Source organism: Tiliqua scincoides, chromosome 5, assembly GCF_035046505.1.
Source record: "Tiliqua scincoides isolate rTilSci1 chromosome 5, rTilSci1.hap2, whole genome shotgun sequence".
NCBI lineage: Eukaryota > Metazoa > Chordata > Lepidosauria > Squamata > Scincidae > Tiliqua > Tiliqua scincoides.
The window spans coordinates 39,935,025-39,949,441 of record NC_089825.1 but is presented as its reverse complement, the minus strand read 5'-3'; the positions used below and the strand labels follow the sequence as shown (position 1 = coordinate 39,949,441).

At 43.8% G+C, this 14,417-nt stretch overlaps 1 protein-coding gene across 2 annotated transcripts in view; it reads left to right on the top strand.

The window, feature by feature from the left end:
• Positions 1-11,934: 11,934 nt before the first annotated feature.
• The window catches only part of ANKRD28 (ankyrin repeat domain 28), a 116,262-nt gene continuing 113,779 nt past the window's right edge, over positions 11,935-14,417 (top strand). The window contains exon 1 of one of the 2 annotated variants that reach the window (XM_066628100.1): positions 11,935-12,013. In XM_066628100.1, the coding sequence (XP_066484197.1) occupies positions 11,987-12,013 (27 nt within the window). In that variant the 5' untranslated portion in view covers positions 11,935-11,986. The remainder of the gene's footprint in view (positions 12,014-14,417) is intronic. The other variant, XM_066628097.1, reaches the window with a different exon arrangement.

Below are 14,417 nucleotides of genomic sequence, written 5' to 3'. Positions count from 1 at the left end.
CATCACATGCATACGGTCTAGTGGCTCCTGGATCCAACTCTTTCACTAAGGGAAATGCATACCCAGTGCTAATTTCATTCAATTAATTTGAGTTAGATGTGTCTTGTATGCATTGGTGTTTCCAAAGTCTCTTAAGATCATTAGGATCATTGGTTTTAAAGCCAATCCATTAAACCAGTTAAATATTTACAAACCAGATCCATGAGCTTTAGCACCTTGTCCTTCTTTAAAAAGAAATGCTCAGATTATCAAGATTCTGTAGTAGCTGCTAGATTTTACTCCCCAGGCCATATTCCATGATCCAAAGCAGAACAGCCGCCGTGCATAATACCAGACCTTTCATGTTCAGCCGAGCCGAGAAAGGTTAGAAAAGATGACCTGTGCCGCACATTACAAAGTACATGAAAAGAACTGCTGCCAACTCAAAATGAATAGTGCTAATCGCTATAATTATATTTCCTAAAACTACACTGAGCCCTGCCCAAATTTTATTGTGGGAATGTGAACTAATGAGCTACAAAAGACCTCCTGAGGCAGAAAGCAAATTTGGCATTGGGATGGGTCAGTAGCAATTTCACCAATTGCTTAATTATTTCCCATTTTTCTTGAGCTGCTGACAAAAACAGAGGTCACTTAATTATTGCCTTGTTCCCTTAAAATATTTTATTTCAGCTTTTCTCATAGGAGGCTGATACACAGATCCTTTGTACAAGGCTCATCCTTGGCTGACCCTTAGCAAAATATAAAATTTTTAAAAGTCTGACTCAAGTTCAGTATGTCTTTTGAGTAGGCACATCTTTTATTGAACAAGCCACTTGAACATTTGAAGTATCAACTGAACCAGTTCTTGATCCACCCACATGTAGTGGAATGTGGTGGAAGAATAGATTGTACCTCTTCAAATTGCAGAAGGGGTGATGTAGGCCCTTGAGATCCTGGCCCCTCTGCTGCCAGGGGCCGGGACCTCAGAATGGCCACTCCAGGAGAATGCCCTCACATGCTGCCCTTTGTCACTTCTTGGGGGCCTTCTGAGGAGCAGAGGAAGCTGCAGGCAGTCTCCTCTGGTTCCCGACGGCTTTCTAAGTCTCTGGAGGGCCTTTAAATGCCACTTTCAGTTTTCAGACATAAAACAGAAGTGATGTTTTCGGTCCTTAGAAGGCTTTGGGAGGGTCAGAGAGGCCTCCCTGATCCCCCAAAGGCCTTCTGAGGGCCTTGAACATTACTTCTGTTTTTGTCTGAAAACCCGAAGTGGCATTTAAAGGCCCTCTGGAGACCTTAGAAGGCGTTAAAATGACCAGGGAGGCTGTGCGCGGCCTCCCAGGTCCTCCTAAGTCATCCATACAGGGCCTCTGTACAGGGTGGCACAGGGGAGTGGATGTATTCAATGGGGCTTACTCCCAGGAAAATGTATTTAGGATTTCAGCCTTAATGTTCATGAGATCTAATATAGGCAAGCATACTTGCTGCCTTTGATCTATGACCTGTCTCTATAAACTGTGGCAAGAGTGTATCTTGGCTGCAACATAACAGTACTCAGCATTTATATAGCACTGTAGAGTTTTGAAAGGATTTCACATCCATTATCTTGTTGAAAACTCCTGACCACAACCCTGTATGGTGAATCAATATTACATTATTATATTGCAAAATAAAGGGCTGAGTGTGAACGGGTTGCCTAGCGCTTATTGCAAATAAACCTAAGCATCAAACCAGGGATTTCGTGACTCATCATCACTCAGGCTGCAAATTCACACACACGCAAACTTATTGGGCATACGTCCTCACATATAATATAACTCCCTCCTGTGTAAATAGGTACAGGGATCACGTTATGTGTCTCTAAACCATTACACAGCACAGCTATAGCATTAGCTTGTGACATAATGCAGTTGAGAAGCCCACTTAATTCCTAGCACACCAAGTTCTGAGATCAAACTACAAAGGTGTGTACTTAGCAGTAGGTAAATACCTGTAAACACTGCCTCTGTACAGTAACGGATTCCAATAGGGCCACATATGACAGCTGTTTCTTCAGAGCCAACTGCATAGCTCCAAAATGTAACTACAAGATCTTTCCCATTTTTTTCTTTGTGGAACTTTTCCATGAAGCTCATGAGAACTACTGAGAATGTCATTATTCTCTTGGTTTGGTGCCAGTGTGGACTGCAAAAAGGCTCTGCAGCTGTGACATTGCCCCTGGATGCATCACATGACTGTTAGCAGTGTTGATGGGCTTTCTGGTTGCCTTGTCTACTTAGATTTATTAATTTAGTCATCCGCAGTGTGAATGGGAATATGTTTGTATTCACTTCACCGATGTGACCCAATTCTTGTGTCAGACCTCATCACAACCTAAGCAAGAAAAAAATGTCACTCTTAACTATTCCTGGAGCAATCTGTATAAATGAAGGGGGAGGGGTGATGCAGGCATAGCCTCTGCTTTACACTAGTTAATTGCCAAAATTATGTGGCAATTTTGTAATAGTAGTAGTCGCAGTAGTAGTAGTAACTTTATTGTCATTGTGGTACAGCACAACAAAATTTATGCACCTTTGAGATACAAGCATAAATAGATACCATTCCAACAATCGCACTCTACACATAATATGTATATAATGTCTACATAATATGGTCTTATTTGAGATGAATTTTGTAGCATTAACACACTGGACTGTGAAGTGTGTCATTACTGTCTATTTCTGAGTCACTGGAAATGTTCTGATAGGGATCATAGAATCATAGAGTTGGAAGGGGCTTAATAGGTCATCTAGTCCAACCCCCTGTCTTAGTCAGGAAAAAACATGGGGATGGGGAAAACATGACCATTTGCACATGAAGACCTCTTAATCCCTCCAGGAAGAACCCAGCCATACAGCTGCCTAGGTCATGTATATATAAAAAGAGGATGGACACCCTAGGCGGTTCTTACAATGTAACCGCAAATCTGTAGCAAAATCACAAGCATAAAATAATCTAACATGACTTTCCAGGTTTACAGTGCAATCCTGTGTGTATATACTATTGCCAACACTGCTCTCTCTCTCACACGCACGCACGCACATGTCTACCACTACACATGCAAATGCACAGACTCAGGTCTGAGTTTTCCCAGCCCAGAATTAAAACCAAACGGGAGGAATTTATAACTAGGGAGGGCAAGATGCAGTGAATAGCTATTTTGGGGCAGCTGACCGGGTAGCAGAACCAACAACCTCATAGTGCCTCTAACTAGGCTGACAGTCAACTGGGATTGTAGCATCCAGGAATTGTTAAATAGCACCAGGGAAAGAAACAGCACAGTCTGCGGCTGCCACCTGCTTCCCATTACCTCCTGGTTAGCCTGACCATTGGGCCCTGGGCTCTTAGCTGGCTTACCAGGAGGCAGAAGGGAGAAGTGGCCGCAGCTGTTTTGCAAAGCCTCATGCAATTGCTCCCTCATTGTCCAGTATATCTGCTAAGGGGTCAATGAGGAGGCTTAACAGCAGACAGTGGGGAGCAGGTGGCAGCAGTAGATATGAATCCTCCTACATCCTGTCACCTGTAGCTATAATGGTGGCAGTGAAGGAGGACTGGCATTGCCTGGTTCCTGGGCAGCAGAAAGCAGGTAGGGGAGTAACAGTAGTGTCACAAGGGGAGTGCAATGGGTGCAGGCCGCACTGAGTGGCACCCTCAGGAGTGACTGGGCCCAGAGTGGGCTGAAGATAGCTGAACAAAGGCAGACTGGAGGTGGGCTTTTCACATTTAAAGCAATGCAATAGCTTGGATGGTTGGGAGTGATGTGATTTTGTCATCATGTCACCCCCAAACTTCTGGAACACCAAGCTTCTGCTGGTAAGCAATACATGGGGTGGCACCCACCCCACTGTTCCAAGCCTGAGCTTTCCAAAGTGTGGAGAGAACACATTATGAGGCTCTCAAGGATTTTGCCCTGGGGTCTCTCAAAAGCTAGAACCCCCACTATATACCCATGTTGTGTCTAGGGCATATTGGCCTTAAATTTAACTACTTCATTTTAAGCTTCTTATTTGGTAGAGGGTTTTGAATGATATTATCCAGTCATTATTCAGTCATGAGGGACATTATTCATTCCCTCAAGAGTCTAAAATTGATAGCATGCCTTCAAAATGCAAAGTGTGGACATGTAGGCTCCAGTCCCATAGATCCTAAGAGCTATTGACTTCAGAAGGCCTTCCTGTTGTGCCCATCTAGAAATGCTTTAATGTTTTCTGATGCTCATGATGCCATCATCATTTCTTAGTATATTTTTAATGCTGCAAAATATGAAACCAGTATTGACGTGCACCATTCAACGGCTTGTAAAAAACTCTGTAATGGTACAGAGAGCTGTAATTAGACTCTACTTAAATACATGCAAATGTGGCCTTAGCCGTGTTGCCCTCTAAATTAATTCTGGGGAAATATTTGGGTGTATGTGTGTGCTTTCAAATGATCAATAATTGATTGAGATTTCCATTATCTATAGGTACTCTATGATACTAACAATAAAAATAGAGATGGTGATGAAGAAGAAAAAGCACTAAAATTAAAATACAAAATTAAAATTTTGAAAAATAGGGAATTATCCTTTTGGGTGGTGCAAAACTGTTAGGAGGAAAATAGGCCCTTGATATTTATGTATTTATTTGTCACCTTTATCCTGTTGTGCTCTAGGCAGTATTCAATTCAAAAAAATTTAATCAAATGAATTACAATGATCAAAACAGAAAATTAAGAAACTCTAAACAGCAGTAAAACAATCAAAAAATGATGAGAAAGGTAGTTAGAGAAAAATACTGCAGAAATAATATTAATACAGAAATCACAGAAGACCTGCTGAAATAAAAACAAAAAATTTGCATTCTCTGCTGACACACTGGTAGGGAGGAAGCTAATTGACCCTCATGTGGGAGGGAATTCAATGGGGAGGCCACCACTGAGAAGGCTCTCTCATACAACTTCTCAAGCTACATAATTAAGAGCTCAGTCCTATCCAATTTTCCAGCCCTGCTGTAGCAGCAATGCAGCCCCGAGGTAAGCGAACAAATGTTTCCATATCTTGAGGAGGCCTCTGTGACTGTCTCCCCAACCCAGGAAGCAGTGCATACCCCATTGGCACAGAAGCACTGGCACTGGGAAATCGGATAGGATTGGGCCCTAAATTATGTTCCTGGTTTCAGCCAGGTAATTATGAAGCAAAGGAGCAGAATAAACAAATAAAAAGAGAGACAGGATGTTGGCAGGCGGGGATTGGGTGAGCTTTTATGTGTCATCTGGAGAAGGCAACTACTCCGATTATCAGGTTATTTACAGCAATTGTTGCTTGGGTAAATACTGTTGAAGTTGAAGCACTCTAAAAAGGCATCCTATATGCCATTAAATCTGTGCAATGCAAACATCCACAGATAGAACAGTCTCCTATCCATTCTACTGTTATAATACAGTATAACAGTTAATACAGCTGCGTTTTATTGCATTTGTAAACCGCCTTGAACATTTAGCAGGATTGAAATGTTCTAAATAAATATATTTGTTTATATAATTACATTCAGGGAAGAATGGCACTCACAGAATGAAAGAAACAGTTGATTGCTAACTGTGATTGAGAAGAATGCTTCAATGTTGATCTTTCCCACCTCTTATTTCTGCTCAGTGTACTACAAAACCTCTTAGCATAAACAAAGAGAAGGCATCATGGAAACAGGAACAGACTTGTCAGTACAAAAAAGCAGATATAAATAAAAATGGTTTGTTGCCTTTGATCTCCTCTGTGTTATTAATTTTGGGGGTCTTTTTTTCTCTCAGGATGACATGACAAGCAGTTCTTCTGCTTGACAAATATTCATTACAAATGTATGTTTCTAAAATATGCTTGTCCTTTGCCAGAGGCTCTTTATTCTGGGTCAAGCAATCCTATGGTCCCTTCATGAAAGCATTTCTGTTATTCAGGCACAATGGAGAAGGGCCACAGTTCAATGGAAGAAGACCTGCTTTGCATGCAAAAGAAAAAAAAATCCCAGCTTCAACTCCTGTCATCTGGTCAACAGTAGCAATGGGTATAGTGGAGTGTTGTAGCATTCCTCAACAGGAAACATATTTTCATGTGGTGGGGGGTTGTGTCCATCAACCTCCCTTTTTGTGCACAGTGCATACCTAACCTGTGTCTACAATACCAATGTAACATTTTTTTAAAAGAATCTATTGTTGGTTTTCCTTTTCCTCTGGAGATGGGTTCCTGAAAACCCCAGTGGACAGCAAATTTGCGGATAGTAAACCATTGATCCAGTAGGATCAATGGGGTTAGAGTAGTGGTTCTCAAACTTTGTAGAGGCCCTAGACGCTGCTACCTGATTTATAAATGCCAAGGGGTGTGGCTATGATGGTGATTGGCCAGCACTGTTCCCTCTAAGTAACAGCTTATTTAATCCTTGATGCACATAGTCTAATATGCCCTGTCAGTTTCTCAGACCACCAAAAATTGAGTCACATCCTACTGGTGGATCCCGGACCCTCAGTTTGGGAACTGCTATGTTAGGGGAAAGGGTAACTTACCTGCTAGCAGCAGACACCCACAAAATCCAACAAAGACTGGCAGCAGAGACCCTTAGGAAACCAGCAGAGATTATTGCAAGGCAACAGAGATGTTAAGAAGTCGGCAGAGACCTTCCAAAGTCAGCAGTGATCTTCAAATGGCACCTGCAACTAGCACGGAGCCCTTTATGATCCCAAAGCTAGGCTGAATAGTTGCCATACATTTACAAGAGTAATGTCTCTCTCAGTTTGAAAGCTTAACCTTTGGCTCAGACAGGCCTGACATTGTATTTCACACCATCCTTTTCAGCATCTCACCTGGCCCAGCACATTCTTAGTTTTCTTTGTTCAGGGCTTTGTTTCAAGATTAATTCCCAAATTTTAAAAAATGAAGTGTCATCTCCTTGGCCTCTATAAGAACAGAGATGTATCTATAGCTGCTGATAACACAGTTCTACACTGCTAAGGCCATGTGAAATGCTGATAGGTTACACTGACATTGTTATCACAGTCTAGTCCCATTATAATCAGAGGCTATGATGGTCAAATGATTTGATCAAACACAAATTGGTGGAGCCTAAGATATAAAGCAACCACTGTGTTCACATTTCAGAAGCAAGTCATTTTACAGAAAGTGAAACATGTGAGGATACCCCCTGCAAACTGTTACAAAATTAGAATGGTTTCCATGCAAAAAGCAAGTCTCTGACAATACGGCTACAGTGTTGTCATGATGAATAGGCCATTATGCAATGGAATAAAAAAAGAGAGACCAATCTTAAACATAGTGTGTATTAGGCAAACAGGATTCTTGCTCTAAATCTGTTATTGGAATAGAGAAATAAAATGGTTCTCATACATACTTTTCTAACCTGCTAGTTACCTATTGTGTTATTAAATGAAAACCTCTGAAATAATTTTGAGTTAGATAGATAGAACATGTTCTATCTATCTATCTATCTATCTATCTATCTATCTATCTATCTATCTATCTATCTATCTATCTATCTATCTATCTATCTATCGTGCATTCAGTTCCCACTGGTAGAAGTGTATAAAGTATAAAAGACTGCCTTTAGACTAAAGACTTCTCATGATCAAAAATTTCTGAGCTAATTTGAGAGCCTTATATAAAACTATGACATTTTAAAACATGTACAGTATTTGTTTATTACTGCTATTTATATCCCACTTTTTAACAATTGTGCTTAAGGTGGTTAACCATTCAAAGCAATGCGATAGAAATTACAAATATATAAGATAAAAACATTTAAGCATCATGCATTAATCATAGGCATTAAACATAAATAGCCCAATCCTATCCTTTCCCCACCCCCAGCTGGTGAAGCCACACTAAGTGGGTGGGTTGGGAGTCTTTAGAAGAGAAAGGGGATCTAAATCCCTTACCCCTCTGGAAGCTTCCCACTCTGCCATGGGTCTCCTTGGACCTGTGCCAGGTCTTCTGTGCCTATTTCACTGATGCAACTCCAAAGAGAGAGAGAAAGGGGGCTGGGAGGCAGTTGCTGGAAGGGAAAGAATCCAGCGCCTGCCATTGCTGTAGATTGCCAGATGCAGGGGAGGGCACCTGGACGCAGGTTGTGTCTGTTGTCTTGTGTGCTCCCTGGGGCATTTGGTGGGCCACTGTGAGATACAGGAAGCTGGATGAGATGGGCCTTTGGCCTGATCCAGCGGGGTTCTTCTTATGTTCTTAAATCCATCCCCTTCCCCAGCCTCCCTGCCCTGTTCCTCCCCCTTCCCACCCAGTTTTGTGCCCAATTTGGAGGTGATGAGGGCAAGAACAACTGAGGTCAGTTAATCATCATCATTAGATTAACATTATTATTAATCAAACATATAAAACAGTGTTGTTTACATCAACAAATATTAACACACAAACAATATTTCATGTGTCTTTGATTGAGTATCGCAAGGGCTTTCAGTTGTAGACATTCCATTATGCCTCAAGCATATTATTGCTAAATCTTACAGAAAGAAGTTTAGGTTTCCAGATGTGGACCAGCTCTTTCAGACCCACAACAAACATGAAAGCATACCACTACACCTGGAGTGTAAAGCATGTGTTGTTAGTCCAAGTGAATTCCTCATGTTGCAGCCAATGCACAGACTTCTGCACTACAGTCCATGCAGACAGCCTTCTGCTGTTCTTGCAACTCCCTAGACTGCATAAAGATAATGGACAATATGTGAGCAAACCAGTTAGGACTGTATCCTTAAGGGTCTTCATTACAAATCAGAGAGGGGCTGTAGCTCCATGGTAGAGTACATGCTTGCCATGCAGAAGGTCTAATTTTCATCTCTAGCCTCTCCAAGGAAGGGCTAGGAAAGACCCCTGTCTGAAACCCTGGAGGCTTCCAATAATAATGACCTAGATCAGGGGTGTCAAACATAAGGCCCGGGACCGGATGTGGCCAGCAGAAGCTTTTTATGTGGTCCTCAGGCTTTCAGCTGCTGAGTAGTGCTGAGGTGTTACTGCTGAAAGGGCAGCCCACATGAAAATTGGGCTCTCCCAAATCTTGAAATATGATCAAGATTTATATATTTTCTCTTCTGTCATTTGCAGCTAATGAGTTCCTAAGTGAAAAAAGTGTTTGTTTTTGGTTATGACCTGTTTAATGACATCACTTCTTGCCTAATGACATCACTTCCGGCCCTCGGCAGGCATCACGAATGCTATGTGGCTCTCCGTATGAAATGCGTTTGACACCCCTGACCTAGATGAATCAAGGATCTGATACAGTATAATGCAACTTTGGGCACAATCCTAACCAGGTCTACTCAGAAGTAAGTCCTGTTTTGTTCAATGGGGCTTACTCTCAGGAAAGTGTGGTTAGGATTGCAGCCTCAATGTGTTAATTTCAATACATACTCTGGAAAACAGTGTTTTGGAGTTTAATTTTAAACACATGTCTAATTATAATGATTTATAGTACTTACTAGTGCTTACTCATGAAATATTTTCAAGACAATGGGCTGTTATGTCTATGTCTATTTTAAGAAACATTTTGTGTTGTATTTCAGTATCTTGGTAAGACTACTATTTATTCTGGAACAAAGTTCAGCTGTACATTGTGTTGAAATGTATCCCTGTCCTTGATCCAAACAATGAGAGCCTCCTTGATAGCTTCCTTCACTTTGCATGAGGAAGAAAATTCTGACTTAATGATTGGGTGAATGTGGCTGTATCCTTTTAGGGTCCAAAATAAAGAATTTGATACAGAGCTTTATTGATGTGTTGATCCCAGGGAAGCACAGAAACAAAGAAAGTAAACTAATACCTGCAGACGAACCTATGGTGGTGATGGCAATTAAAGGTATTACCTTACTGCCTTTGTGTGCTCTCAAAGTCCAGCAAACACAGACAAGTAAAGTTAGACTTACAGCACAATCCTAGGCAAGTCTACTCAGAAGTAAGTCCCATTGAGTTCAATGAAAATTACTCCCAGGTACATGTACATAGGATTGCAGCTTTAGATATAGATATTCTTGAATGAAAGGAATCTTTGAGCGTTTAGAGGTCAATACCTTAAACAGGTTGAAGAACTTTAAGTCTTTTTTTTTTCATTAATCATGAAATAAGGTTTACCCAGTTCATTTAGATCAGCACTGAGCTGTAACATTCTGTCTAAAGTACTTATGTAGCTTCCTGTTGCTTTAAAAAATTTATTATTAAGCACATTTTTACAGGATCTGGCATCAGGGAAAAATATTTGTTTCTTTGGTGTAAATAAAGTGTATATTGTTGAACTGTGGTTTTAGGCTGATTTGCTGCAGTGTGGATCTCAAATGGAATTCAATGATATCTGACTACATATACATAGGTATTGAACAATCATTGTCCACTTTGAATGATAAGAATCGAGTGAGGTATAAGAATTTTGTTGAACTGTTGTGGTTGTGCTGTCTTGGTGAGTGCCTTGACAACTCTACTTATCTTCTTGAAGAATTCAAATAATAATAATATAATCATGTGCTATTGTTATTTACATAGCTCCTTCCAAGTGCATAGTGCTTTGCACAGAGTAAAATAAATGGGAGACAATACAGTAATGAGAAGAAAATAATCTGCTTTCCTTCAAAAGCAAAATAAGATGATGGAAAAGTGAAGCAGTCTATAACAAAGGGGGCCAAACCTTAACACAAGAGCCACATATGATAAACTTCAGATGTCTGAGATCAGCAATATTTAGGAAGCATTTAAATTCTTAAATATTTTTTACTCATCATGAACATTAAAGTTACATTTTAATCCAGTGGACTCTCAGTTTACATCCAGTAAATAATTAAAGCTTATGGGGGTGTGAAAAATTGTTGCTTTATTAATTGTGATGCAAAAAGGAGTTTGTCCAACAGTTTTTGGAGAGCTGCACATTATGTATCAGAGAACCACAGCCTGGCCACTCCAAAGCTGCAATCTTATGCACACTTTTCTGAGAGTAAGCGCCATTGAAAAAAATGGGACTTACTTCTGAGTAGACAAGCAATAGGCTTGTGCTCCTAGTCTTTAATAAACTGGAGCCATTCCAGGAGAGGCTGACAGCACACTCCTATGCAGGCCCACTCAGAAGTAAGCCCCATTTTGTTAAGTTGGGCTTACTCCCAGGAAAGTATGCATAGGATTGCAGCCCCAGTAACTCTACCCTGCCTTTTCACAGCACAGTGTTGTGCATGTCTACTCAGAACTGAGATGCCAATCCTATGCATGTCTACTCAGAAGTAAGTTCCACTGCAGTCAATGAGGCTTACTCCCAGGGAAGCGTGGACAGGACTGCAGCCACAGAGCCCAATCCTATGCCTGTCTACTCAGAAGTAAGTCCCACTGCAGTCAATGGGGCTTACTCCCAGGGAAGTGTGGATACGACCGCAGCCTCGGTGTGCCACTGAACTGAATGGGGCTGTGTACACTACAGCTCACTCAACGCCCCTCTATGCATTGTGGTTCCCTGTCAAGCTCTTTCGCTTGACTGATTCTTCCCTCTCACTTCCTTTCCACCAATCACAGGTAACCTCCCACCTCTTTCGCCCCGCAGCTTGTCCAATGAGCGAGGGTCTCGCTTCACCAGTAAAAAAGCACACGCACCCTTGTGCCCGCCCGTTGCCATGAGAATAAACCAATCGGCGGCGTCCTCCCGGGATGAGTGACGGTTGGCGTCCAGAAAAAGGGGCGGGGCTTGGACCGACACAGTCAACACGCGCGCGCGGCCCCTGCACAATCCTGTGGAGCGGGAGGGGGGTGGGGACGAGAGGTGGCTCCCTCTCTTCCCGCTCCCCGCCCGGTCCAGAAGGCGGTGGGCGGGGTGAGGGGCGGGGCGTGTTGGCGGGCTGAGTGGCGGAGGTGGGGCCGCTGAGGAGCGGAGTCGTTGGCGGCGGCCAGGAGGAGCAGGAGCGGCGGCGGCGGCGGCCTGTGAGGCGGAGGAGGAGGCGGGGTGGCGGCCTGGCCATGGTGTTCCTCAAGCTGCGTGAGCAGGTGGGCGCCTCGGGGCCGCGCTCTCCCCTAGCCGCTGTGGGGAGGCGGGTGGGCGCCCGGCCCCCTGAGGGCGACGGGGGGGGCGGAGAAGAGTCGCTATGGCGGCAGCGGAGGCAGGAGGGGGTGGGGTCGCGGTGCGTCCCTCCGCGCTCTGGGAGGCCTTCAGGGCGACAACGGTGTGTGTGTGCGCGCGCCTCGGGGGGGAGGGGAGGCTCTGGGGGCGGGTGCCTCTTCCTCGTGTGAACGCGCCGGTGGGGAGTGGTCTGGGCTGCCTCCGCTGCTGACCCCCCTCCTCCCTCCCCGCTCCTCACCTCCTCCAGGCTCCGCCTCTCCCAGGTTGCTCGGTGGCTCAGGCCTAACAGGTGGCAGCGAGTCTGTCGCCCCTTCTCCCCCTCTCTTCGCTACCCCTCAGCCCCCTGTGTTCAAGGCTGATGCCTGGTTGCATATGCACGCGCTCACTCACAGTCACACATATATACACATATATATACACGCGCACATGCACACATATACGCATGCACACACTCACTCACATATACATATACACATATATACGCACATACACACTCACACATATATATGCACATGCTTTCACACATACATGCACACATATATACACACACAGACATATGCACTTACATGCGCATACACACTCACATATGCACACACACGTACTCACACACACGCACACAGGTGCAGGCATCAGCACACACCCTTTCTTATACAGTGCAGCTCTCTTCCTCCTCCACAGTGCTTCCTCCTCTGTACAGTGCTTCCCACTGGTGCCCCTTCAGTGTGCACTTCATGCAGCCCATTTTCAATTGCTGTGCTGTGACACATTGGTCCTCAGGTGTGCCACAGGAATTTGGGGAAGGTCATTGATTAGTAGATCCGGTGGGGGGTGTGAGCATGTACCCCTCCCCTGGCAGCATGCTGTGCCTTGTCAGCTGTCAAAACCCAATGGTGTGCCTTGACCATTTTGGGCCTTGATCCTGGTGTCTTGTCAGTGTGATGAACAAGGTTGAAAATTGCTGTAACAGGCAGCAGTGCAGACTGAGCAGAAAGCTGTGCTGTACTTCATAGCAGTTTTCAACCTCTTTCACCTCATGGCACACTGAGAAGGCACTAAAATTATCAGTGCACACACTGCTGATCAATTATTTGACATGACAACTGACAAGGTACACTGTGCTGCTGGCTTAGGGGCTCACATCCCTCAATGGCCCTGCTAATATATGGCCTTCTCCCACGGCACACCAGTATGCCATGGCACAGTGGTTGAAAATCGCTGCTCCACATGGCAGTGGTGAAGGGAACTCCTCATTCTGTCCACCCTTACTGGAGTGTCCTTACTGGTTCAAATCAAAGGTTCATCTTAACTTCCAGCAGTGACCAGACTCATGCCTTTAGGAAATTCCCCAAAAGATTCGGTTTCTGACAAAATGAGGCTCCTTCCACTTGAGGTGTCTGATATAAGAAGGCTCTACTGCATTTACCATTTAGCTTAACATAGACTATCTCCTTATGAACGTTGATGTACACGTATCTAAGGGACTGAAATAACACACTGGCATGTGTCTGCCTTTCAGCCTGATCTATTTAAAAGAATACTTAATAATAAATAATAATAATAAAACTTTATTTTTATCCCGCCCTTCTCCCTAACGGGACCCAGGGCGGCTAACAACATATTAAAAAAAACAGATTTTAAAAACATTAATACATAGCAGATAAAAACATTTAAAAACACACTACAGAGGCCATAAAAACAGTAGTCAGATTAAAAGACAGAATAAAAGAGCAAGTCACCGAGGAATCAAGCCTGTAAAAAACTGAAAGATGTATAAAAAAGTTAAGAAGGCCAGAAATCAGAAGGCTTGTTTAAACAACAGTGTTTTCAGACCTTGCCAAAAACTCTCAAGAGAGGGAGCCATTCTCAAGTCAAGGGGAAGGGAGTTCCATAATGTTGGTGCCACTGCCGAGAAGGCCCTATTTCTTGCAGCCGCCCCCCGGACCTCCTTGGGTGGCGGCACTTGTAAAAAGGCCTTCTCTGATGACCTGAGAGGGCGAGCCGGATTGTACGGGAGTAGGCGGTCTCTAAGATAGCCTGGCCTAGAGCAGTATAGGGCTTTAAAGGTCAAAACCAGCACCTTGAATTGGGCCCGGAAACGAATGGGCAGCCAATGTAGCCCCCGGAGAAGCGGACTGACAGAGTCAAACCGCCTGGCTCCAGTGACCACACGGGCCGCCGCATTCTGTACTAATTGTAGTTTCCGAACCGTCTTCAGGGGCAGCCCCACATAGAGCGCGTTACAGTAATCTAACCTTGATGTCACCGTGGCATGGATCACCGTGGCCAGGTCTGCACGATCCAAGTACGGTCGCAGCTGGCGCACCAGCTGAA